At 50.7% G+C, this 25,177-nt stretch overlaps 1 protein-coding gene across 5 annotated transcripts in view; it reads right to left on the reverse strand.

Moving 5' to 3' along the window:
• Window positions 1-3,654: 3,654 nt before the first annotated feature.
• ARHGEF11 (Rho guanine nucleotide exchange factor 11) overlaps window positions 3,655-25,177 on the reverse strand; it is a 63,108-nt gene continuing 41,585 nt past the window's right edge. For 3 of the 5 annotated variants that reach the window (XM_082202023.1, XM_082202025.1, XM_082202026.1), the window contains 18 exons: window positions 23,671-23,718; window positions 22,742-22,929; window positions 21,510-21,656; window positions 21,071-21,150; window positions 20,833-20,958; window positions 19,683-19,800; window positions 18,319-18,497; window positions 18,146-18,221; window positions 16,183-16,350; window positions 15,991-16,078; window positions 14,994-15,101; window positions 14,123-14,202; window positions 12,999-13,241; window positions 10,876-11,247; window positions 9,411-9,485; window positions 6,860-7,155; window positions 5,942-6,134; window positions 3,655-5,174 (listed from right to left, as the gene is read on the reverse strand). In XM_082202023.1, the coding sequence (XP_082058149.1) occupies window positions 5,128-5,174; window positions 5,942-6,134; window positions 6,860-7,155; window positions 9,411-9,485; window positions 10,876-11,247; window positions 12,999-13,241; window positions 14,123-14,202; window positions 14,994-15,101; window positions 15,991-16,078; window positions 16,183-16,350; window positions 18,146-18,221; window positions 18,319-18,497; window positions 19,683-19,800; window positions 20,833-20,958; window positions 21,071-21,150; window positions 21,510-21,656; window positions 22,742-22,929; window positions 23,671-23,718 (2,632 nt within the window). In that variant the 3' untranslated portion in view covers window positions 3,655-5,127. The remainder of the gene's footprint in view (window positions 5,175-5,941; window positions 6,135-6,859; window positions 7,156-9,410; window positions 9,486-10,875; window positions 11,248-12,998; window positions 13,242-14,122; window positions 14,203-14,993; window positions 15,102-15,990; window positions 16,079-16,182; window positions 16,351-18,145; window positions 18,222-18,318; window positions 18,498-19,682; window positions 19,801-20,832; window positions 20,959-21,070; window positions 21,151-21,509; window positions 21,657-22,741; window positions 22,930-23,670; window positions 23,719-25,177) is intronic. The other 2 variants (XM_082202024.1, XM_082202027.1) reach the window with 2 other exon arrangements.

The following is a 25,177-nucleotide window of genomic DNA, read 5'->3' on the forward strand; positions in this document are numbered from 1 at the left end:
CGCTTTATTGGCCGAGGGAGTCGGCGTACAGCTTCTGGGTCATGTGGCCAGCAGGACTAAGCCGCTTCTGGAGAACCAGAGCAGCGCACGGAAACGCCGTTTACCTTCCTGCCAGAGCGGTACCTATTTATCTACTTGCACTTTGACGTGCTTTCGAACTGGTAGGTTGGCAGGAGCTGGGACTGAGCAATGGGAGCTCACCCCGTCGTGGGGATTCGAACCGCAAGTCCTAGGCACAGTGGTTTAACCCACAGCACCACCAGCAGCTAATAAAAGTTTGGGTTCTCTTTTGTTCGGGGCTTCCATTTTGTTTCACCTTATCACAAGTGGGAGTCCCATCGCGACCGTCTTCAATCAAGACCAAGCCTCCTGGCTGCTGTTTTGCTCTGGTCTTCCTGGCTGGCGTCCTGGTTTTCTGTCCAAGGGAGCCCTCAGATTTCTCCATTAACAAGCCAAAGATGATTATAATGGGAAGGAATCGTAGTTTGGAAGGGACTCCCAAAGGTCATCTAGTCCAACCCGCTGCAAGTGAAGGGGGTCGCCGCTGAAGGATCCGCTTGGGCCGAGAAAGGCACCCGGAAGGAGGGATCCATGTCTCCCCACGGTGCAAGTCGCTTCTGCAAGGCGGGGGAAAGGGGGAGTCTGGATGCGAAACACGCTTGTTTGCAGGAAAGCCTCAGCTGGGAGAGGAGGGTCAAAAAGCCCCAGGACGCCCTTGAACCCAGGGCTGCTCCCTTCCCTTTTCTCTAAGGAGCTCAGGTCAAAATGAGCAGATAACAGCAAAGGTTCCTAGCGGGGGAATCAGAATAAGGGCCACTGACGGCTGATTCAGGACTTTAAATTGTGCTCTTATATCAAATTTCCTGCGTATACTGTAATGTTTTACTGTTGCTATGGCCATTGGCTATTGCGAATGAAGTTCAGATAGATAGATAATTTATTGCGGTCGGGGACCAGCTTATAAAACACACTTGGGGGTTTTATCTTATCTCAGGCAGATCACGTCTTGTTTGCATCGTGTTTGCCAGTGTGCATGATGCTTCTCCCTTCCAACACTCATGGAACAACCGTCCTGCGCAACCGGCCAGAGGAGCAGCACCTCCTCTGAAATTATTCTTCTCATCTTCCTCTACAGAGCTCAGGGAAGTTCTGGTGGTTGCATTAGATCAGGCATCTCCAAAGTCTGTTTCAGGGGCCTAATCCAGCCCACCAGTCGGTTGAATCCAGCCCCTGTGGCAGTTTATTTCCCGGGGGTAAAATCCTAAAGAGGTCAACTTTGGTCGGCCCCCATGGCCTTTCACTTCATCACATCTGGCCCTCTGAAAAAATTTGGACGCCACTGCTTAGATCTTCCCAGCTGGGACGCCTTCCTCCTTTGCCCAAGGTGTCTCCATCACCATCTTCCATCTTCATCAGCTCAGGGGGGAGAAGAGGGGCTCCCCCCCCCACCGCCTTTGGGCACCCAGAGCTGCGTGTTTTTAGGGACACCCCCTCCACCCCTGAAAGTCGCTTCCCAAGTGTTCAAACTCCTGGTGGGACGATGGAAGGAATCGCGACGGGAAACCCATTGTGTTGCTGTTCCTTTTTGGCGCCCCACGACCCGCCTCGCCCAGAGAGCCCCCCGGAAAGACTGCTTTGGCAATGGGCGGCCCACCCTGCAGGGGGGGGCGGGGGGGCTTGGGAGAACAGGCCAGGGTGCTGCCAAGGCTTGGCTGCCACGGCAACTGCGGCCCACTACTCAGGCCAAAGCCCGAGGCCAGTTTTGGGGGGGCTGCCCCGGGTCTCCTAAGCAGCTGAGGCGAAGAGGGGGCTGTCACCTGCTCCACCCCCCCAGAAAAAAGTGGGCACGGAGCTCCTAGACCCCCTCCTCAAATCCTTCCCCTCCAGGGAGACCCTCTCACTCCATCCCTTACAGCGGTTCTCAACCTGGGGGTCCCCAGATGGACTACAACTCCCATCATCCCTGAGCTCTGGCCTTGCTAGCTATAATAATAATACAATAATAATTTATTATTTGTACTCCGCCCATCTGGCTGGGATTCCCCAGCCACTCTGGGCGGCTTCCAACAAAGACCAAAAATACACTAAAATACACATAGAGGCAGACCAAAAAATGAATGTGTTTGCATTAGGGGATGTTCTGAAGTAGAGGACCTTATGCATTATATCTTGCACTGTCCGTTATATAATGATGCAAGAAAAAGATTTTTGGTACCTATAATGACAGGGTCCCCTGGCCAGAACCCCCTTGACATGATGTTATATCTCCTCGCAGACACAGATATGTATGTGACCTGGCGGGTAGCACTCTTTGCAACTGCTGCTAGGAAAATTAGAGCAAATTATATAGCCAAGGTAGCCATTAACTGTAAAGGAGATGAATTTATTTGATCCTATCTATCTACCTCAGGCTATGCTCTATCTGTGTCACCAAACTCTGAGTATAAATTGCACACTCTATTAATTGATATTGTTTTTAACATTAGTGACCATGTGATGATTTTAGCTTATGAATTTTATTGTTTAATGTTTTTATTTGTACATTGGGGTACTTTTATAGCTTTGTTTAGAGTACGTAATGTTTTAATAATATAAATATGTGAACCCGGTCTTTGGGTGGGTGTTTGATTTTCGTTGTTGTGTATACTGTGTATATACGGACAATGACAATAAAATTTATCTAAATCTAAATGTTTTAAGTCTTTTTTACCAATTCAGTATATTATCTTTTAATTGTCAAATAATTCTGTGTACATTGTGTACATTGCGGCAGCCTTTGGCTATGTGCAATAAAACTGACTGAGACTGAGACACTAAAATGTCATACGTTAAAAGCTTCCCTAAACAGGGCTGCCTTCTGATGGCTTCTAAAAGTTTGGTAGTTATTTTTCTCTTTGACATCTGATGGGAAGGCATTCCACAGGGCGGGGGCCACCACCGAGAAGGCCCTCTGCCTGGTTCCCTGCAACTTGGCTTCTCGCAGGGAGGGAACCGCCAGAAGGACCTCGGATCTGGACCTCAGTGTCCGGGCAGAATGATGGGGATGGAGACGCTCCTTCAGGTATACTGGGCCTTTGAGGCCGTTTAGGACTTTCAAGGTCAGCCCCAACACTTTGAATTGTGCTCAGAAAGTTAGGTGTGATGTGAGTTGTAGTTCAACAACATCTACTGGTTGAGAAAGGCTGCAAGTTATGACTCTTCATAATAGTCCACTACACCCACTTTAAGCCCCCCCCCCAGTTAGGGACCCCACTCCCACCTCCCATATCCTGCAGTCCGAACCTCAGTTGCCCAACATACATTTCCGGCCCCCACCCTCTCACTGCAGTCCCATTGCACCCCCAACCCTCTCCCCATTCAAGCCAGGTCTGCCCCCCCACCCTCATTGTCAGGGATATTCCCTCCCCTCAAGCAGTTGCCCACCGAAAGACCCCCCCCAAAAAAACAGGGGTCCCTTCCTGGCACTCCACCCCCACCAGAACAACCCCTATAGAGCTCCCTCTCTCTTAGGGGCCTTATATCGCTTGTCCCCCCCCCCCACTTCACACTTGGAGCCAAAGGCATCGGATGGGAGGGGGGGTCTGTTTCTGTCCTTTCAGCCCTTCGAGTTTCCTCTGCTCCATTTTTGGTGAAAGTAAAAAATCCGCACAGACGGGAGGTCAAATAATATTTTACTTTCCCCCCCACTTTTCTTAAAAAACAAAAAAACAAAAACCACAAACCTTTTACCATCGGAAGGAAGAAAATAAAATTGGCTTTTAGCGGATTGAACAGCAAACAGTCTGGCATCTTATTTTTTTTTTAAACATATATATATATCTATATATATATCTATATATAATCTTCTATGCCTCATCCACCTGTTTCAGCAAGCGGGGGGGGGGGGTTGCAAGGGACTTGCAGCTGGAGCCAGGGACCCCCCCCCAAGGAATCTGCACGGCCCGGCCAGGCTGGTTGGGGGTCGGGGTTGGGGGGTGGCAAGCCTGAGAACCAAGAGGGGTGGCCTGCCCTCTGCTCCAGCCCAAACGCCGCCTGCGCCATGGCAAAGTCAGAGCGGCCGCGGGAGGAAAGGGCGACTGGGGAGGGGGGCAGATTGTCGTAGCACCAGCAGGCGCCCCCTCCCCAAATAAAACAGCAGGAGGACCCTAATTGCAAGACAGGCGGCCGGACTGGGCGCCCCCACAGCCCAGCCCTTGCCCACCTCTCGCCAAGCGAGTGCCAGCACGGAAGACAGCGGTGCTTGTGGGGCACAGGGCAGCCATTCTGCCCCGAGAGGGTTTGGGGGGGCGTTGCTTGCCTGATCCCTTTGGGCTGCTGCTGCTGTCGCTGTCACGCCCTGAGAGTTGTAGTGGTCTTTGCTGCCCCCCCCCCCCGTCTGGGCTACGGGGGTCGTGGGCCTTTCCGATCTTCTAGATATCCATCAGGGTATGGAGGCATATCTTTTAAAAGAAACCAACAACTTTCTCATATATTTACAATAACTCAATGCATATACATACATATTTATATCAAATAAGGTCTGGAAGCAGCTGGGAAATCTCTCCGGTGGGGGGGGGGGCGGGGGTCTTCCTCACCGTGGAGAGAAAAACAAAAATAAACAAAATGGAAAAAAGTGCAATTATACAGAATATATTTCCAGCTTTCATGTACATTGGAAAAGCCAGTCTGTGGGGCACATAGGCAGGTGTGCATATGTACGCGATTGATTCAGCGGTTGGGGGGGGGGAGCAAATGGAAGCTACCCCCTACCCAAAATGGAAGAGACATGCAGGCAGAGAGAGAGAGAGAAGCGGGGGCTCTCTCCACCTTAAGCCCCCCCCAAAAAAACACACCCTCTGGGAGCTTGGCTGTCCCTCCTGGGAAGCCCCTGATGGGGAGAACTCCACAGATATTCTTTTTTTCCAGGGTTCAGATTAATCCAGCACGTGCTTCCCAGGGATTCCAGTTTTCCTTCTGCTCCATCGCAGGTCTTGCCGCTTCTCACGTTGGCCGCTACAGGACCCCCGCCCCCTCCCCAGTTCAACCCAGAGACCCCCAAAGTGGGCAGGGAAGAGGAGGGGGCAGCGATCTGCCCACGAGCGAGTCCGCCTGCTGCCTTCAGTCCGTCCAGTTGCAAAATGCCCCTTCCTAAAGGGTCACCTCCTGGGGGCTGTCTTCAGAAAGGGAGATCTGGCCTGGAAAGGAGAGGGGGGCACTAGAATAGGAACAACAACAACAACAACAACAACAATAAAAATTTGTACCCCGCTTATCTAGCTGGGTTTCCCCAGCCACTCTGGGTGGCTTCCAACGAAGATTAAAAATACATCAAAATGTCACACATTAAAAACTTCCCTGAACAGGGCTGCCTTCAGATGTTTTCTAAATGTCAGGTACAGTGGTACCTCGGGTTAAGTACTTAATTCGTTCCGGAGGTCCGTTCTTAACCTGAGACTGTTCTTAACCTGAGGTACCACTTTAGCTAACGGGCCTCCCGCTGCTGCCATGTGATTTCTGTTCTCATCCTGAAGGAAAAATCTTAACCCAAGGTACTATTTCTGGGTTAGCGGAGTCTGTAATCTGAAGCGTATGTAACCCGAGATATCACTGTAGTTGTTTATCTCTTTGACATCTGGTGGGAGGGCGTTCCACAGGGCGGGCGCCACCACCGAGAAGGCCCTCTGCCTGGTTCCCTGTAACTTGGCTTCTCGCAATGAGGGAACCGCCAGAAGGCCCTCGGCGCTGGACCTCAGTGTCCGGGCAGAACGATGGGGGTGGAGACGCTCCTTCAGGTCTACTGGACTGAGGCTGTTTAGGGCTTTCAAGGTCAGCACCAACACTTTGAAAAGCCGCCAAGCACAGCAGGAGTATCTCCCCCTCAGGCGGAGAGGGGTCGGGGAGCCTGCAGGTGGAGAGAGGTGTCCGCAGCAAAAGAGGAGGGGGCAAACAGGGGGCTTCTTACCCAACGCAGCTGCTGCCTCCGCCGGAGATTGTGAGTAGGGCAGAAGGTCCTCATCGCTGGATCTGGAGACTCGGCGGCTGCCCGGCAGCGTTTGGCTCAGATCCGGCGGCACGCAGCCCACCGGCGTGGAACTGTCTGTGGTAGAGCCGCCACTCAAGGATTGTAGCAGCTCCTGGTGCGCCTTCTCAACATCCTAAAGGTAAAGGGACCCCTGACCGTTAGGTCCAGTCGTGACTGACTGGGGTTGCGGTGCTCATCTCACTTTATTGGCCGATGGAGCCGGCGTACAGCTTCCGGGTCATGTGGCCAGCAGGACTAAGCCGCTTCTGGCGAACCAGAGCAGCGCACGGAAATGCCGTTTACCTTCCCGCCGGAGCAGTACCTATTTATCTACTTGGACTTTGACGTGCTTTCGAACTGCTAGGTTGGCAGGAGCAGGGACTGAGCAACGGGAGCTCATCCCGTCACGGGGATTCGAACCGCCGACTTTCTGATCAGCAAGTCCTAGGCTCTGTGGTTTAACCCACAGCGCCACCCGCGTCCCTTCAACATCCTACAAGACCCCAAACAGAGAGAGGGGAAGGGGCCATTAGGGATGCTTGAGAAGAGGGGCCACTGGGCTTATTCAATTACGTGTTCCACGTCTTTCCCCCCATTAGGTCCTCAGTTGGGGCGGGGCGGGGTGGGGGCTCTTTTTCAGTCCAAGGGCGACATGACTGGCAAGGCTGGAGACCCCCCTCTGTGCCCACTTTGACTCTCTCCCCGTCCCAAGGCACACAGCATTCATTCCCCCAGCCCATTTCAACCCATTGCCCTGCCTCTCACAACAGAGGCCACATGCAGGTGGCTGAAAGCTTTCCTGCTGGTGACAGAGCACCAAGGGTTTCCTTCTTGCCCCCCAAGCCGCCCCCCACTCACCTTTAGCCTGGTGAGCTTCAGGGAGAGCTGCTCTATCGTCTGGAAGATGACGTCCACGTCCCGGACCACTTGGCTGGAGGGGGAGAGATCTGGGGCGGCTGGCAGGCCTTCCAAGTGGCCAAGCCAGCCTGCTGCCGGGCTCTCCTTGGCACGATGCCACCTGTGGGGCGGCCTGGCAGCAGGAGGGGAGCTCTTTGGTGGGCTGGAAGGCCGGGCTGGCTCCACGGGGCTGGGGCTCTTGGCGTCCGGCGGGCATTCCTCAGGACCCACCGGCAAGCTCACGTAGAAGTAGTTCCCTGGGGGAAGGAGACGGAGGGGAGCGTTAGTTGGAGGGAGACGTGGAGGCGCAGAGCAGACAGGGGAAGGGAAGAAAGGAGAGGGGGCGCCCACACTGGGGAAGAGCCACCATGGAGGACAGGCAGAGAACACCTGCTTTGAATGCGGAAGGTCCCAGGTTCGAGCCCTGGTAGTACAGGTGAAACTCGAAACATCAGAATATCGTGGAAAAGTTCCTTTCTTTCACCAACTCAACTTCAAAGGTGAAACTAATATATGAGACAGACTCGTGACATGCAAAGCGAGATATGTCAAGCCTTGATTTGTTCTACAGGTGAAACTCGAAACATTAGAATATCGTGGAAAAGTTCCTTTATTTCCGTAATTCAACTTGAAAGGTGAAACTAATATAGGAGATGCAAAGTGAGATATGTCAAGCCCTGATTTGTTATCATTGCGATGATCAGCTTATGAAAACCCCAAATGAACAATCTCAGAAAATTAGAATATTCAAGGAAATCAGCAAAGCAAGGATTGCAAATTGAGCAAGATTGGACCTCTGAGAAGTAGAAGCCTATCTCGCTTTGCATGTCATGAGTCGATCTCATATATTAGTTTCACCTTTTAAGTTGAATTACTGAAATAAACGAACTTTTCCACGATATTCTAATTTTTCGAGTTTCACCTGTAACTCCGAGTAAGTCCGGGAAAGATTCCCTGCCTGAACCCCTGGAGAAACATGCGGTTCATGTGATGCGATAGCCTGACTCAGTGTAAGGCAGCTTCCTATTTAAATCACCCCCTCTGGACCGAAATCTTACATTTGTTTTAGAGAAGGGGCTGCCACAATCTGAGTCGGAGGGGGACCTGCTTGGAGTGCAGAAGGTCCCTGGCCAACATCTCCAGGAAGAGTTGCAGGCCGTCTCAGTTCTGAAACCCTGGGGAGCCGCTGCTGCCAGCCAGTGTAGGCAACACTGCGCTAGATGGACCCCACGGGTGTGCCTTGGCCAAGAATCGCTTCCCTCCCCACCCCATCCCACGGGAAGAAGGTTGAGGGACCTTCCACACACCAGCCCAGCCCAGCCCCAGGGCCTGTGTCTGACCTTAGAGGGGTAGAGGGTGGGAGGGGAGGCTGCACTTGCAGAAATGGGGCTGGTGAGGGGAGGACAGAGGGTGGAATTGGGCTGGGGGGCTTAGTGCAATCTGCCTTTGGAAGGATGTAAAAGAAGTGGGAAATGGCTGTGACGTTCTGCTGCTTTTGGCGCACGCAAAGTTGTGACATGCAAATATTGAAGGAACGAAGGTGCCAGTTCAATACTGTGAGCCAGTGTGGTGTAGTGGTTAAGAGCGGTAGTCACGTAATCTGAGTAACCGGGTTCGCGTCTCCGCTCCTCCACATGCAGCTGCTGGGTGACCTTGGGCCAGTCACACTTCTCTGAAGTCTCTCAGCCCCACTCACCTCACAGGGTGTTTGTTGTGGGGGAGGAAGGGAAAGGAGAATGTGAGCCGCTTTGAGACTCCTGAAGGGGAGTGAAAGGCGGGATATCAAATCCAAACTCTTCTTCTTCTTCTTCTTCTGGTAGTACAAGGAAAGTGTTGGGGATCCTGTCAGGCAGGGATTCGTGGGAGGGGGGGAGTTTGGAGTGTTGGCGGCAAGTGAGGATTGGCTGGTGGTATGAATGTTGAGTGATGGGCGCCAGTTGGGAGTATCCCTGAAGGAGCGTCTCCACCCCCATCGTTCTGCCCAGACGCTGAGGTCCAGCTCTGAGGGCCTTCTGGCGGTTCCCTCCCTGCGAGAAGTGAGGTTACAGGGAACCAGGCAGAGGGCCTTCTTGGTGGTGGCGCCCTCCCTGTGGAACGCCCTCCCACCAGATGTCAAAGAGAAAAATAACTACCAAACTTTTAGAAGACAACTGAAGGCAGCCCTGTTTAGGGAAGCTTTTAATGTGTGACATTTTGATGTATTTTAAATTTCTGTTGGAAACCACCCAGGGTGGCTGGGGAAGGCCAGCCAGATGGGGTACAATTATTATTATTATTATTATTATTATTATTATTATTATTATTATTTCAGTTGCAGCCAGGTGTTGAGAGAGAGAGAGAGAGAGCGCGCGCACGCACTTGTCCGGCCAGACTGCGGTCCCACAGGAGGGTGAGCAGGGCCTCCCTGCACATTGTGGCCACCCCCCGAGACACATGCTCTGCCCCCAGGACCCCCCCCCCATCTCCCCAAGCCCTTCCCATCTCCAGGCAGGGGAAGAAAGACTTTCTTTACCATCCGCATGAGCCGCGCCACCAGCCTGGCTGCCGTCTGTCAAAGGCAAAGCACCGTTAGTTCCCTCCACCTCTGCTGTGCAAGGAGACACCGGGGGGGGGGGAGAGGGGGGGAGGGAGGAGAGAAGCGTGATCAAAACCTTGAATCACAGGAAGTGCCCATCACCCAACAGAGAAGACCCAGGAGGAAGTGCCCAGATGGGAGGGCCAGGGAATAAGAGAAACCTGGGAGTCAAGCGCATGCAGGTTAAAGCTGAGAGAGGTCTGAGCAAGAGCCGGCTGCACCCAGGAAGGAGAGGAGAAAGCAGGCCACGATCCGCAGGCCACCCGATCCCGGCCCCATTACCCTCTTGCAGCGTCTTCCGGCCGCTTGCCGGTTCCAGAGCAGGGAGGTTGGTTAGTCTGCAGCCTCTGAGGCTCCTGGCAAATGGATTTCCCCTCATCTGCACTCGGACACTGCCCAGGAACTCTCTGGCTATCTGAGATGGCACCAGCCACCTCCGTCCTCCAAGCAATCCTAACGGGCCAGCAGCTGGCGCATGGGACAGGCTGGCAGCTCAGTGCCATGCCTGGCCCTATTCTTCAGTCACAAATATTCACCCTGGTCCTTGTTGAAGGAATTTATGTATAGGTTGGGGAGGGGGTTGCCCCTCCAGCAGATATCAGGCACATGCAGCCCACTACCAAAACCAGCACAATCCCTTTTGTGACTTTTGTGATTTGTCCCCACAAAACACTTCATCACAGTTTCTTCCTATCTATTCAAAGGGCCTCTGCTGCAGAATACCAAATGTAAGAATTCACTGACCAATGTATCTCTGTACTGGCTCACTGGGAAAACTTCAGAAATTCCTATAGACCTGTGAGCTCAGCTCCTCATCAGCCCCTCTGCCTGAGGGATAATCCCTGGCATCCTGATACCTGAGGGCCAGACAGGTAGCCATGCCAGAAATAAGAAACCCAGATGGAGACAAAAGGGTGGGATGAACTGGGCTGGGAAACAGGGAAATGTAAATATCTTTTTTTTGTTCCACTTGATGGGTGTTTAGTGGAGGGCAAGGGGAACCATGGGGCAGGGTCCAGGATGCTCACATTACTGCCACCAGACCTCCCCTTTCATGATGTATGAGTGATGTAGTTTGGGGGAGTGTAACATGGGGATGAGCAGCTAATAAAAGTTTGGGTTCTCTTTTTTTCGGGGCTTCCATTTTGTTTCACCTTATCACAAGTGGGAGTCCTGTCCCGACAGTCTTCAATCAAGACCAAGCCGAGTGGCTGCTGTTTTGCTCTGGTCTTCCTGGCTGGCGTCCTTGTTTTTTGTCCAAGGGAGCCCTCAGATTTCTCCGTTAACAACCTGCACCAGCTCTACCCCAGGCAGGGGAAACTCAGGGAGGACACCCCCCACCCCTCTCGCCAACCTCTTTGCCAGGCACACACACACACACACACCGGAGTCACAGACATACCTTTCCGCACCACTTTGTAGCTGCTGCCCTGTCGGTCACTTTCTGCAGCAGCCCCTTGGCCGGAGGAGGGGTCTGTCGTCCTCTCGTCTCCATGAGGCTCTGTCCCTTCCCCTTCCTCGGTGCTTTGGGGGCCTCCAGGCTCCGGCTCAGCACTGCCCCCCTCTGGATCCGCTGATGATGATTCGGGGAGCTCTACGGCTGCGCTGCTCTCCCCAGACGGCTCCTCCTGGCTGCCCGAGTCCTGACTGGCCAGCGCAGAGTCCCAAGGCTGGCCGGCCCCGACCACCGAAGGGGTGGGGGTCAGGTCCTCCTCGGGGTCAGCCTCCCGGCAGGGGAGGAAGCTGCGCAGGAGGAGATGGCGCAGGGTCTCGACTGCAAGGGGAAAGAGAAGGGAGGGAGGCTGTCGTTTAAATCCCACAGGTGGGCTGAAGCCGGCCTCTCCTTGGACCAGAGAGGGGGACTTCGTCTTCCGCCACCATCTTCAAGGACCCTTTCTTTCTTTCTTTCTTTCTTTCTTTCATAATTTTTATTGAATGATTTTATGTTACAAAAAAAAATTACAACCATACTACCACAAAATATAATTGAGAAAAATTTCATACATCAATATTTTGTTTGTTATTTGTTATTTACCGTCTTATTTCCTCCCAAACATTCCATACAACACACACACACACACAATAATAATAATGAAAATAAATATGTTCCCCCTTTTATCTTACAAAATCTTTTCTTCAATTCTGACTTCCTGTCAAGTCCCTTTGCATATGTTTTATCTTACAACTGAACGTACACAAAACAAAAAACCTTTCTGTATAAATTTTCCAATACATTCAGAAAACATAATAAATCCTTAACTGTTATCCACCTCCTTTTACTTCCTTTGTCACTTGAATGCTAGCACGGAGTCAAAACTATTATTGTATTTTTGAACGTATCTTCTATAACCATCCCATTTTCCCGCAAATTTTTGCGTTGAGTTTCCTCTGCATTCAAGGACCCTTTCAGGGCTGAGGGAAAGCAGGATGGCCCAGGAGACGGACAGTCGCACTGATACTCAAGGGGAGGGTTGGCATAAAAACTAGGACCTCCCCAAAAAAGGTTATTGAGCTTTTTTATTTACAAAAACTTGTCTAAGATCTGATACAGGAAGGGGGGGTGCCTTCCTTCACCCCCTCCTTTGGTACGTCCGAGGTGATGACCTCGGGGGCGCCCACTGTGCGTTCGCCCCCTCAGCCCCCTCACCGTTGCAAGGGCGCCACGCCCTGCCCAAACCCCAAGTTTAAAGTGCCTCTCCCTTTTCTACACGGGCGAAATAAGCCCAAACTCTCAAGCCTCTTTCTCTCCCTCTCGCTACATCTTTATCATGGGTTGACCGTATCAAACTGCGTTCCCATTTGTTTCAATGGCCGCGTTCTAGCCAATCAGAACCATGCATCCGCTCTGCAGAATCAGCTCAGCGAGCATCTGCATGCCTCATTTAACCTCTTGACGAGCTACTGACGGCCAGCCTTTCCTCCGGGCAATGCCAGGTGACAGACTTTGCATACTTGGACTATTGTCTTCTCATCACCGATACTCAGGAAGCGCTTATCCGCGCATATCTCCGACTCCGCATATTCCCCCCTCCCTCCTCCATATGTTAATCCTTGTAACCCAACCTCTCCTTAATGTATTCATGATGTAACTGGGATGTATTTTGCACTGTATTCTGGGACATGGAGGGAGTTTCAAAAGTTCATGTCACCCCTTTCTCGCTGTTCAATCTCGCCTTGAACCTGTTGCGCAATAAACTTGGATCTTCTGCAGTTTGCTCCTGTCTCCGGCTGAGCTCATTTTCTTCCTCAGGGATCCGCGGACTTAGTCCAACGAGCTGGGTGGCAGAGTAGCCCCGCACCCAGATTTTAGCCGTAACAGATCCAAGATGAAGTGCCGCCTTTCACAAATCCCCACCACCCCGGACATCAATTCCACCTTTGAAATCCAGGTACATCCAGGAAAATCCAGGTATATGGCACGGGATGAAATCAGGCCAAAGGCTGCCCACCCTGAGCCTCTCTCCCCCCCCCACCCCCAGTGCAAAGACAAGACACATAAAGGTAGAGAAGAAATCTGGCTCTCACCATCCTGCAAGGCTGACTCTGCCAGGAACCCGGGAAAGGCAGCCTCCGGAAGCGGCTGCGACTGTTCATCAGGCCCCTCCAGGGTCTCCTCGGGAGGAAGCTCCATCTCCCCAGTGGGGAACGGCGACAAAGCAGGGCACAGGCCTTCCTCATCCTGCCCCTTTTCCTCACTGCCTCCAGCCTCTGGCTCTTCCGCCAGTGCAAGGGGTCTCTCCTCAGCCAGGGTGTCCGTTGGGGTATCGTCTGTGTAATAAAAAAATTAAGGTCTTATATATATAATAAATGTTCACAAATGTACCAATCAAGCACAAACATAGATATGGGGACCACATGTCTGGAGCAGCACAGGAAGACCGCCCTGAAACCATTTTGACTGCCAAACTGACCAAATGTTTTCTCTGCCAGGAGGGAGGGCAGGAATTGGGTAATCACCATTTCAAAGGAATGGGCAGACAGACTACCAGGAAAGGGAATCAGATAAGGCATTATCAGATAGCCTGGCAGACAGGAGATAAACAACGCACTCAGATTTCTGCTGTAGACCGCCCTTTCTGTGATGTAGGTATGATGTATCTGGGGGTGGTCTTGAGCTCCTGGGCAGGCAATTTAAAATGTCTATATAAGGGCTTACACACCATTGTTCTGGGTTCCTCCTCCTTTCCTGCGTGTGGGGGGAGCACCCTGTGGCAACATCTTTAATAAAGATCAGGCTTACTAGCTGTTTTGCTTCTCAATATTCTCTGCTTGGCCTCTGTCATTTTCTCCTACCAACAGGGAACCCACGTAAGGACTCTATACGGGCTCTGGATACCCCATATGGGAATAAGGGCAGATTTTGTTTACAACATCTGCTGGGGGGAAGAGCGGGGGTAAATGGGAGAGAGAAAGGAAGCTTTGGAGCCCTGAAACAGTGGCCTCCCATCCATGCCCCAAAGACAAAGAAGCCCGTTTGTGTGTGAGAAGGAGGTTCTGGCAACCAACAGAAAATATCACCCCCAAATATCTTCAATAGGGAGCAGCAGGATACTCCCAGAATGCCTTGCAACCCTGCTGGACCTCGGCTGCTGAGGCTTAGACTGCCCCCCATCACCACCTCCACCCCAGGGCAACCGCCAGCCACTCACCTGAAATGTCCTCTTCCTGGGTGGACGCAGAGGTGCTTGGGGCCAGGTTGGGGGAGATGTCAGCATCCTGGAGTACTAGGCTGAAGAGGAAGGACAAAGATGATGATGATGATAATAATAATAATAATAATAATAATAATAATAATAATAATAAAATTTATATCCCGCCCTCCCCAGCCAAAGCTGGGCTCAGAGTGGCTAACAACAATAAAAATAGCAGAGTTTACATAAAATCACAATCAATTAATTAAAATACATTCTAAAATCAATTCAGAATCAAATTAATGGCAACCATTGGGCCAGAGTTCTGTGAGGACTGCCAAAGGAGGGGGTCAGACTGTGCCCTGGCCAAAGGCCTGGTGGAACAGCTCCATCTTGCAGGCCCTACGGAAAGATGTCAAGTCCCGCAGGGCCCTAGTCTCTTGGGACAGAGCATTCCACCAGATCGGGGCCACGGCCGAAAAAGCCCTGGCTCTGGTTGAGGCCAGCCTAAGCTCCCTGTGGCCTGGGACCTCCAAGATGTCCATAAATGCAGTAATGGGGGTGAAGGAGGAATAGCCCATCTGCAGAAACCCCCATTTTAATATCCCAAAAGTTGGGAGTGAGAAAACAGCTCTTGATACCCTACTGGCTGTAATTCCCAGGGCAGGTGTGTTTATTTGAGGTGGGGAAGAAGAAGATGTGGAGGTTAAGAGGTACGATTGAAGGGCATATTTTGCTCATTTAAGAAAGTTCCTGCAGAGCAGGATTCGCAGACTTTTTTTAAAGAAAGAAAGCACACGCCAAGTTCATCTAACCTCAGCCTCCCTTTGCAGTTCCCTGCAAAAGGTCTCCTGCCTTGAGGAGCTGGGGGTGGGGGTCCCCCCCTTACCTGGAAGGAGCCGCTGGGTGCAGGGGGAGCTCCTGGGAATGCCGCTTGGCAGGGAGGGGGGCGTTACGGGTGGCGCTCTTCACCGCCTCTTCCAATAGGTCCATCCACCTGCCAAGTTAAGGGGGGGGGGAGAGGGGAGAAAAAGAAAGACTCTCTAAAAGCCCCCAAAGAGAACAGAGTGCCTTTGATTTGCCATCCTGAAAGGCAGGGAGACCCCACATTTATTTCATCAGCATCTTTTAATACAGAGCCAACGTTTACTAGAGGGTGGGGCATTTACAGAAAGCATCTTAAAAGAGCATGCAAAAATGTGAATTCTCTGGCTGGCTTAGAATGACCCCTCTGTGAACATAGAAAACCTTATTAAAGCAAACATTTGGGGAAAGTTTGGAGTGATAATGAAAAGTGTGCTACTCAAAAGAAACCTGGGACTCTCAATGGGGTGACTGGAAGTCATTAATAGAAGTTGTATTGTAAGAATTTAGTTTAATTTTTTGTCATTTGTATTATCCTTTGGTTTTTTTTCTTTGGTCACTGTTTTTTCTTTTCTATAATCAAGCAATATATATTCATATATATATCTATCTATATCTATATAGATATATATATTCTTCAGAATCCTTGCCCAGGGGATTCCAATGCTACTCTAAGATAACAGACAAACATGCATGTTTTAACTGAAACTACTTTTAATCACTTTTAACTGTGGTCGTTTTGAGGGAGGGGGTGTTTTGTTACCGTCGAGGGGAATCTAGTTTTGTTACACTATTTACCAAAGCTCAATTAAAACTTCTTGGGGGTGGGGGGCTGGAGACAGCGTGTTAACTGTTCTGGAACGCTTTGGTTTGTTTTTAAATTGTCTGTTTGCCACACTGGGCTCCTGGACTCTTCCTGACTCATCCGGCTGCCCAGAGGCCAGTTAGCCTTTTAATCTCCCTGCTCCTTCCCACCCAAAGGAGTCGGGGGCGCGTGGGAGAATAACAGATAAAAATATTACGTGTTCTTTTCTGAAGAGCTCGAAGCTACCAGCTCGTAGATCTGGGGTCCCAATTCAGAAGTGCAGATGATGAAGAGCGCTCGCTTATCTGTAGGGAGGAGAGAGACAAGCTGGAGGAAAAGTCGACCCACCAGGGCGTCTAGCTTCCCACCTCTGCATGAGGGCACGTGGTTTTACGGCCTCCCTTCCTACCTGTTGCCACGGAGCGGATGAGGACCGCGTTCAGTTTGAGGACGGGGCTGAATGTTTGTTTGGTGTCCGAGGAGCCCAGCGCCATCTTGCTGTGACACTTGAGAACCAACTTCTCGTCCTGTTTTTGCAAAAGTACCAGGAGGTCTTCAAGGAGCAAGACGTGCAGATCTAAGAGAGAGAGGGAGGATTTACCACCCTTTATCAAAAGATCCCAGGGCGGTGGACAAGATTAAAGTTAAAGGAAGCCCTCGCTTCTGGGTCATGTGGCCAGCATGACAAAGCTGCTTCTGGGGAACCAGAGCAGCGCACGGAAACGCCGTTTACCTTCCCGCCGGAGCGGTACCTATTCATCTACTTGCACTGCATGCACTGATAGGTTGGCAGGAGCAGAGACCGAACAACGGGAGCTCACCCTGTCATGGGGATTCGAACCGCCAACCTTCTGATCGGCAAGTCCTAGGCTCTGTGGTTTAACCCACAGCGCCCCCCGCGTACCTTAACATTAAGTACAACATTAAGAACACGTTTTTCAGAGCATAATAATAAATACATAATAAAAAGCGTAAAATAGATAGCATATTAATAAAATAATCATAATAAAAGTCCCCCCACAAATTATATAATGGCCAAAGGCCTGGGTAAAGAGGCGCCTAAAAACATGCAATGATGGCACCAGGCGAGTCTCTCTGGGGAGAGCACTGTGCAGACAGGGAGCCGCCACAAAAAGGCCTGGTTTGTTGATCTGCTCATAAGTGGGTGGGCGAGAGTACTTCTTTGCCTATTGTTTTGAGTATTGCTAATCTGGTTCATTGCTGTTTACAGGGCTTTTGTTTTTCCGCAAGTTCTACGTTATATGAAATTTTAACGTATTATATGATCCACTGCTTCCCTATCTATCTACAATTCTACTAGCATCTCTCGGTATTGTTAATATCACCGAACTTACCTTTTGTTGGTATCTTCATGAACTTATCTAAAAGACTGAGTTAATCATTTGAAAAATCTATTGAAACCAGATATTATAAGTTCATTTTAGGCTGGGTAGTTCGCAAGCCTTTGTGGCTTTGTTTAATGTTTTGTATTTTTCTCAGAAGGTCGATAAAGTATGGATAATTATTGTTCTGTATATTAATCGCCAACGTGTTGCATGAGTCACACTACTCCCTCCCTGCTACAGCATTATACATGTGCATGTGCTTTTCTTTGATGTACGTCTGACTTAAGGCCTGTCTAGACATAGGAACAAGGGACAGTCTATCTAGCTCTGGACCGCTGCCACGGATGGACAGAAATGGCTCTCCAGGGCCTCAGGCAGGGAGTCATTCCCCAGCCCTCCCTGGAGATGCTGCCAGTGTGGCTCCTTCTGCATTCCAACCAGGTGTTCTGCCATGGAGCCTTCCGAAGGCTGCTGATCTGGGAGAGCCTTTTAATCTGTGGCCTGTTGTCCTGGAACTATAAATACTATTGTGTGTTTTTAGTTTATCAATGGTTTAATTTTTTTTAAAGACTTCTATTGTTTTAGTCTTTTGGTAAACCACTTTGAGCTTTTTACAACCAAGCAGCTTATACATTTTATTAAATGAATGAATGAATAACAACACATTGACAGTTTTGATCTTCCAACAGCTAAAGCTCTGCTTGTTTCAGGGACCATGTTCCAAAATTGCTTGGTTCTGTTAATCTTTTCGGAAGCTGTCTCTCGACCCCTTCGCTCAGTCCATCTAGTCCAGTCTTGTCTACTCGGGCTGGCAGCAATGGCTTGCCAGGGCTTTTTGGCTCAGGCAGTCTTCCTACAAGCCCTCCACACTTTTGATTACTGTTTTAATCGGAGAGTGGGATATAAATTAGAAAAGTCAACCGCAGAGGAAGCGCACACAGGCCTTCACTCTGAGAGGCCGCGCCACACTTGTGTGAGAACACGCACGAACGCTGAGAGGAGCTTTCGTTTTTGCCAGCTACATACCCACAGTCTTGTCCTTGCTGATGCGCCAACTCAGAGGGCCCTCGTGGATCATGCGGCGGCTTCGGAGGTCGAGGTTCTGGACAGGAGGGGCAGAAAAAGGCAGCGTTTTGAGGAGGAGGAAGCGAGCAGGATAAAGCCAGGGACTCAGGTGCAGGGCAAAGGGGGAACTGTACCTTGAATTCCGCTGCCAGCGGGTTGCTGGTCCGCTCCAGCGAAGTGGCATCTAGGCGCTTCTGGTAAACCTCCAGTCGCTGCTGGTTTTCGGCCCGCTTCACTGCCTCATTCACGTACCGGAGGATCTCTCGGCACTGGTCCCGGGCCTGGCAAAGTTTCTTGTGCTCCAAGGTCTCCCCTAAGCAATGAAGGTGAGGAAGAGTTTGGATTTGATATCCCGCTTTATCACTCCCCTTCAGGAGTCTCAAAGCGGCTCACAATCTCCTTTCCCTTCCTCCCCCACAACAAACACTCTGTGAGGTGAGTGAGGCTGAGAGACTTCACAGAAGTGTGACTGGCCCAAGGTCACCCAGCAGCTGCAGGTGGAGGAGCGGAGACACGAACCCGGTTCCCCAGATTACGAGTCCACCGCTCCTAGATGGGCTGGCCGACCACTGGCAAAGTTTGTTTCTATTTATGGGAAACCTGGGAGGCTTTGTTTAAAACACACAGGGGGGTCCCAAAGTGACTTCCACTACAGTCATATCTCGGGTTGAAGTAGCTTCGGGATGAATATTTTCGGGTTGCGCTCCGCGGCGACCCAGAAGTAATGGAGTGTGTTACTTCTGGGTTTCGCCGCTCATGCATGCACAGACGCTCAAAATGATGTCTCACACATGCGCGGAAGCGGCAAATCACACATGCGCGGGTTGCGTTCGCTTCAGGATGCGAATGGGGCTCCGGAACAGATCTCGTTCGCATCCAGAGGTACCACTGTACAATCTACATTTACAATCCTGCATTTAAAAACAAAACGATGTCTGAAAGACAGATCAGCGGCAGCTCTGATACACGATGCAAAATAATCCTTATTGGTTAATGTGAAAATTGGCTTCTGAATAGCACTCACCCTTTACAGACACAGCACCACAGGGCGCTAATGCACAGTGCGCGCACACACACACACACCACCGTAATCTCTATGTATGCTGACTCACAACATCAGAAAGCTGACACAAGTTAAAAAATACAGTACGATCGCATCTTACATGGGGGGTTGGTTCCAATAGTTCCATGTATACACAACGGTCGTGTAGGCCCTAATCCTTGGAGCTGCTCCCACAGCTCATGGGTGAGGCAGCAAGAATATCCAGCACTCCCAGAGGCCACAGGGCAAGAGGGCATTGCCCAGCAAGCAAGACACAGAGCTGAAGGGTTATTTCCCTGCTGGGTAACCCCAAGAAGACCAAGCCGTGACTGGATTTAATTTGTGCAATTTCAACCAGCGAGTTGAATGTGCTTAAGAGGAGATTGCAATGTGTAACATTTGAATAGGAAGAGACACAAAAAACAAACAGACAGCCAACTACGAAGAGAGAGATACCATCCGTGTGCTTGATGATGTTCTCCAGCAGCAAAGGGTACTTTGTCAGCCGCTGCATCTCTGAGATGATGAGGTCTTTGAGCTGGAGGCGGCGGCACTGAGGGTTGCTCTCGGCTTCCTGGGAAAGGCAGGGAGAGAGAGAGAGAGAGAGAGAGAGAGAGAGAGAGAGAGAGAGAGGCCTGTGTTTCTCTGGCCTGCAGAGACAGGAGAGGGCTGGCCGCTGAAAAGTCCCTTCCTCCCCCTGAAAATCCCATCACTATTAGAACGGCAAAACAAACTCTGTGAGTTTGCAGAAATGGCAAAATTGACGGCAATTATTAGAGGCCACTCAAATCAGAGAATAATTAGAGAGTGGGATGGAGTGAAGGAATACATGGGAAAATATGGTTCCGGAATTGAAACATTGATAGAGAATGTGTAAAACGTAAGCAAGAAAATAATAATAGAATCAATTGAATAATTATCAAATTATAACAAGACGGAAGAAGTAAAATATTGAGATCACACATGGCTGAAGGGGAGTGGGGGGTATATGGGAACCTATAATATCATTTATAATATAATTTGTTAATTGCGTTGTATTTCCATATAGCAAAGGGAAGCCTAGAGCAATTAGATATATTTTAATTTAGGTAATCTATGTAATAGGCTAAGGGATGCGGGTGGCGCTGTGGGTTAAACCACAGAGCCTAGGACTTGCCGATCAGAAGGTCGGCGGTTCGAATCCCCGTGATGGGGTGAGCTCCCGTTGCTCGGTCCCTGCTCCTGCCAACCTGGCAGTTCGAAAGCACATCAAAGTGCAAGTAGATAAACAGGTACCGCTCCGGCGGGAAGGTAAACGGCGTTTCCGTGCGCTGCTCTGGTTCGCCAGAAGCGGCTTAGTCCTGCTGGCCACATGACCCGGAAGCTGTACGCCAGCTCCCTCGGCCAATAAAGCGAGATGAGCACCCCAGAGTTGGCCACAACTGGACCTAATGGTCAGGGGTCCCTTTACCTCTATGTAATAGGCTTATGTTAGAAAATGAATATGGATTTTGAATTTGATGCTTGTAATTTTTTTTTTAAATAAAAAAAATTAAGAAAAGTCCCTTCCTTCCCCATCTCCTTCCTCCCCGTCCATTAGCAGCCTCCTGCCCCATGACGAGGCTACCTGCATGAAGAGCTGGAAGCGAGTCTCCTTCCGCTGCTTGGTTTTGATCAGCTCAAGCGCCATGGACTGGTATGCGCAGAAGCGGGCAGCCATCTGCTGGAACTCCTCGCGGGCAGCCCCATCAAACTGGGGGGACACAAAGAGGGCAGGGGAGAGAAAACACTCCTGGGTTATCCTCAGGTGGGTCAGGAGATCACCTAGTGTCCCCAGGGCAGCCCACGCGGTCTGGGATCCTCACCCGGGAAAGCATGAGGTCCCCAATCTCTTTGACGACCGGCCCTTCCTCTCGCAGCCTCTTCATCGATTCCGAAAGAGAATCTGGAGGAGGGAAGGATGGTGAGGAAAGGAGAAAAGGGAACAGAAGGGGATGGAGTACGGGCCTAGTTTTAAACTCCACACAGGCACTCTTTATTTTCAGTGAAAGGCTCTCAGCAGAGGGCAGAGCCGGCCATTTAGGGTCCAGCCAACATCCCAAATGGGATCAAGACCACCCTCAGGATTTCCCTGCCCTCTCCGCCCTGTGAGATTTGGCAACTGCGGGGCTCTTCGGCTTTGCTCCAGTTCTCCTCCTGAGCAGGGGGCTTGTGGAGGGGAGACCCACTCTGCCTGCTGTAGAAACCACAGGATGGGGGGGCTGGTCCAAAGGGGCTCCGAGGGAGCAGGAGAAGCAGCCTTACTGTGGATCTCCAAGACCTCTGGGAGGTTGGGGAAGAGGAGGGCCAGCTCCTCCCGGGAAAGAAGGCTCTCCTTTCTCATGCGCTGGTAGAAGAGAACGTCCAGGACACGCAAGATCCGCAAGTGAGAGCCCTCCGTCACAAACAGCTCTGAGGAAAGAGCAGGGGAAAGGGAGAAGTTTCCATTTGTTCTTAAAGATTTGGGTTGCGACGTAAACCTGCCCTTCTCCTGAACAAAACTGTGCCATCAATGAAGGGATAGAGCTGTGTTGCTTAGTCAGACCCCTGATGGTTCCACTCTCTGCTGGCTCTCCAGGGTCTCACACAGACCCTGTTCCCTGGGATCAAACCTGGGACTCTTTGTCCCTGAGCCACGTGGATCCTCCCCAGCCCAGGCGCCAGGACAGAGCTGATGGCTCTGGTTGCCAGGGCAGCACACCCACCCCTCAGCCATTTAATAATAATAATAATGAATTTTTAATTATACCCCGTCCTTCCCGGTTCAGAAAACTGGGCTCAGGGCGGCTAACAACAAATTTAAAACGATTGATGCAACAAAAAACCAGCATAAAATACAGTATAAAATGTGAATAACAGTAAATTCAGAATTTAGGGGGGAAATCCATCCAATAAACATTAGATGATCACCAGGGCTAGCTGGCTAAATTAGTCCTATTTGGGCCAGTGAGGACACCAGGGGAGAATTAGCTGTGGGATCCCAAAGCGGGGAATCTTCATAAAAAGGGAAGGAAGGGGAATAAAAGGCTAAGTTTGAATTGAAAGCCAGGCAGAATACAGTGGTGCCCCGCAAGACGAATGCCTCGCAAGACGAAAAACTCGCTAGACGAAAGGGTTTTTCGGTTTTTGCGTTGCTTCGCTAGACGAATTTCCCTATGGGCTTGCTTTGCGAGACGAAAACGTCTTGCGAGTTTGTTCGCTTTTTTCTTAAAGCTGCTTGAAGAGGCGCAGTTGCGACGGACCGTGCTTCGCAAGACGAAAAACATCGCAAGACGAAAAGACTCGCGGAACGAATTAATTTTGTCTTGCGAGGCACCACTGTAGCTCTGTCTTACAGGCCCTATCTAGGGATTCCTCTTCTTCCTTGGAGACATTACAGCCAGAGTCAGGAAGCACCGCACTTGGCTGCCTTGGCCCTATGTCAGAAGGGTAGAGCTCACCAGGCACGCCCCCCCCCCATGTCTTTCTGACGGCGACCGCAGGGAGACCCTCCTCACCATTGATGACTTCCTGGCGGTCGATCTCCCGCTGCGTCAGAGAAGACACGACTTCACGGCCCACGGTGTGCTGCCAGTTTTGCGAGTCCGGCTCCAGCTCCAGCTCCGAGAGCTGGAAGAGGTCATCCTCCAGGAGGTGGGGCAGGAAGGAGTCGGTGCTGAAGCCCAAGTTTGGGGACTCGATGCTTCTGCGCCGGGGGGGAGGGTTGGAGAGAGACAAGAAGGGATGTCAAAAGAGGGTCTCTGAGAAAGGTCCTCTAGCCTCGTAAACTGGGCCTTCCTGGAACTAAGGGCGCATAAGATCTTCAGAGTTTGCCTGCTGATGCAAACGAGAGCCTTGCAATGCTCCTTCCCACGTCATCTTTTAGCTCCATGTGCTTTTCAAGGCTCAGGTTAATTCTGCTGGATCCGAACTGTATCCAGAGCCTCTGGGAAAGTGATGTTTGCACATGTGCTCATTTTCTCTCGTCTCTTGCGGCTGGGTGTTCTGCTCCAGGGAAGGAGCGAGAGAGGTGCCAATGGGCTCACAGGCCCCAAAAGCTGGGTGACCCCTACCCTAGTTCCTTCCTTGCAGCATCTCTCCCAACACAGGGTCTTTATAGCCCCATTATGAGCCAGCCGGACCCAGAAGTCTCTTTCAGTTTGCAGGACGCCCCAACTGCAAGACAGACGGAGAGACTCAACTAAACGAGCCTCCAGTTCAATTTCAGCTCTGGGGGTCTCTGCCACGGTCCAGCGATGGGAGGACCCCACCCTGGCATACGCAGGACCACCGTGACTAAGCACAAGACAGTCGTGGCCTCGTTCCCCCTGCTCCTTTGGGTCACCAAGAATAAGAAGACGAAGAGGAAAACACCTAGACAACCCATTCTTCCTGCCCCATGGAAGAATGCCTGTTTCTCCTGACCTTGGCTGCAAGGGTAGCTCACCTGCGCCCCATTTTGGGAGTGTACGGCGGGGTGGGGTTTTCCAGAGACCTGGAGGCACAAGAAGAGATTATAAATGGTGAGCACCACAAGCTCTGGGCTTAACTCCCTCACGGCTGGGGGAAGGGACGCATCCAGCAAACACTGAAGACACTGAACGCAGACTTCCCCAACCAGGTGCCCCCTGGGGGTTTTGAACTCCAGCTCCCATCAGCCCCAGCCAGCAGGTCAAATGGCACGAGGGCACAGCCACCATGGCTGGGCTGATGGGAGTTGGAGTCCCAAACACCTGGAGGGCACAGAATGAGGGGAAGAGTGACCCCTTTCCTTTGCAAACAGACAGAGGGCTTCTCAAAGGAAGAAAGGCAAGGATTTGGGGGGGGAGGGCGAGAAAGGCGCACCATGAAGACAAACATTGCACATCCTAATTAGGGGCCACCTTCCCCCATCTATGCCCACTTGATCACTTTGATCTGCGGAAGTGGCACTTCTAGACGTTCCACATGAGGCCCATTCTGCATCTTTAAGGAGCTGGTATCTCAGCGTGGCACCTCCTACCCTCTGGAACTCCCTGCCCATTGAGATTAGGGAGGCCCCTTCGCTGTATTTTGCGGGAGCCTACTAAAATATTTTGTTTGGGCAAAGCCTACCAAGACATGTAGAAGTTGAAAGGTGTTTTAACCAGTCATTTCAGCTTAGTATGCACACTTTTAACTTCTTATTTCATTAAATTTGCTTTTTGTAAACTTGTTTCTAACGCTGGTTCTTTTTTACGGGCCATTTTAAGCGTGTATTTTATGCTCTTTGTAAACCACTTAGCAGCTTTGTTTGAAGTTGGGCAGGATGCAATTTTTGCAAAATAAAGCGAACGAGGGGCAGAAAGCTGCCTTAGCTGCCCGATTACAGTTATTTATTTATTTACTTTATTTATTTAGCAAAAACTGCATCCCGCCTACCTGTCAATAAAACCTTGAAGTGGTTTACAAACAATATAAAAGAGGCTGCTTAAATTGTGTCACCTTGGATGCGAAGGATCTGTTAACGTTGAATGTTAATGTTGGGAGATAAGAGTTGTACATTTATCCACTCCATGTTTACAGTGTCTCCAGGCTTTGTCTTGCACACGGCACCTTAGTATGTTTGTTGTTTGAATGGTTACAAGTCCATCTCTATTCTAGCTATCATTCTAGTAAATTTGGTTTTATAATTATAAGTCAGTTTGTGGTGTTGTTGTTTTGTTGTATCAATGGCTCCTAGCCAGGATGGCTCTGTTCTGCCTCCAGAGTCAGAGGCTCCTGAATCCTCCCTGGAAACCACAGGTGGGGAGAGTTCTTCTTCTTGGGCTCAGGTCTTGCTCACAGGTTTCCCTTTTGGGTATCTGCTTGGCCACTGTGAGAAGAGGAGGCTGGACTGGATGGGTCCACTTTGGTCTGATCCAGCCAGCTGTTCTTATGTTCTTAACGCTTCTGTGCCCAACATGGCGCAGAAGAGCAGCCCCAAAGATGGAACA

This window comes from Podarcis vaucheri (genome assembly GCF_965113315.1).
Source record: "Podarcis vaucheri genome assembly, chromosome: 16".
NCBI lineage: Eukaryota > Metazoa > Chordata > Lepidosauria > Squamata > Lacertidae > Podarcis > Podarcis vaucheri.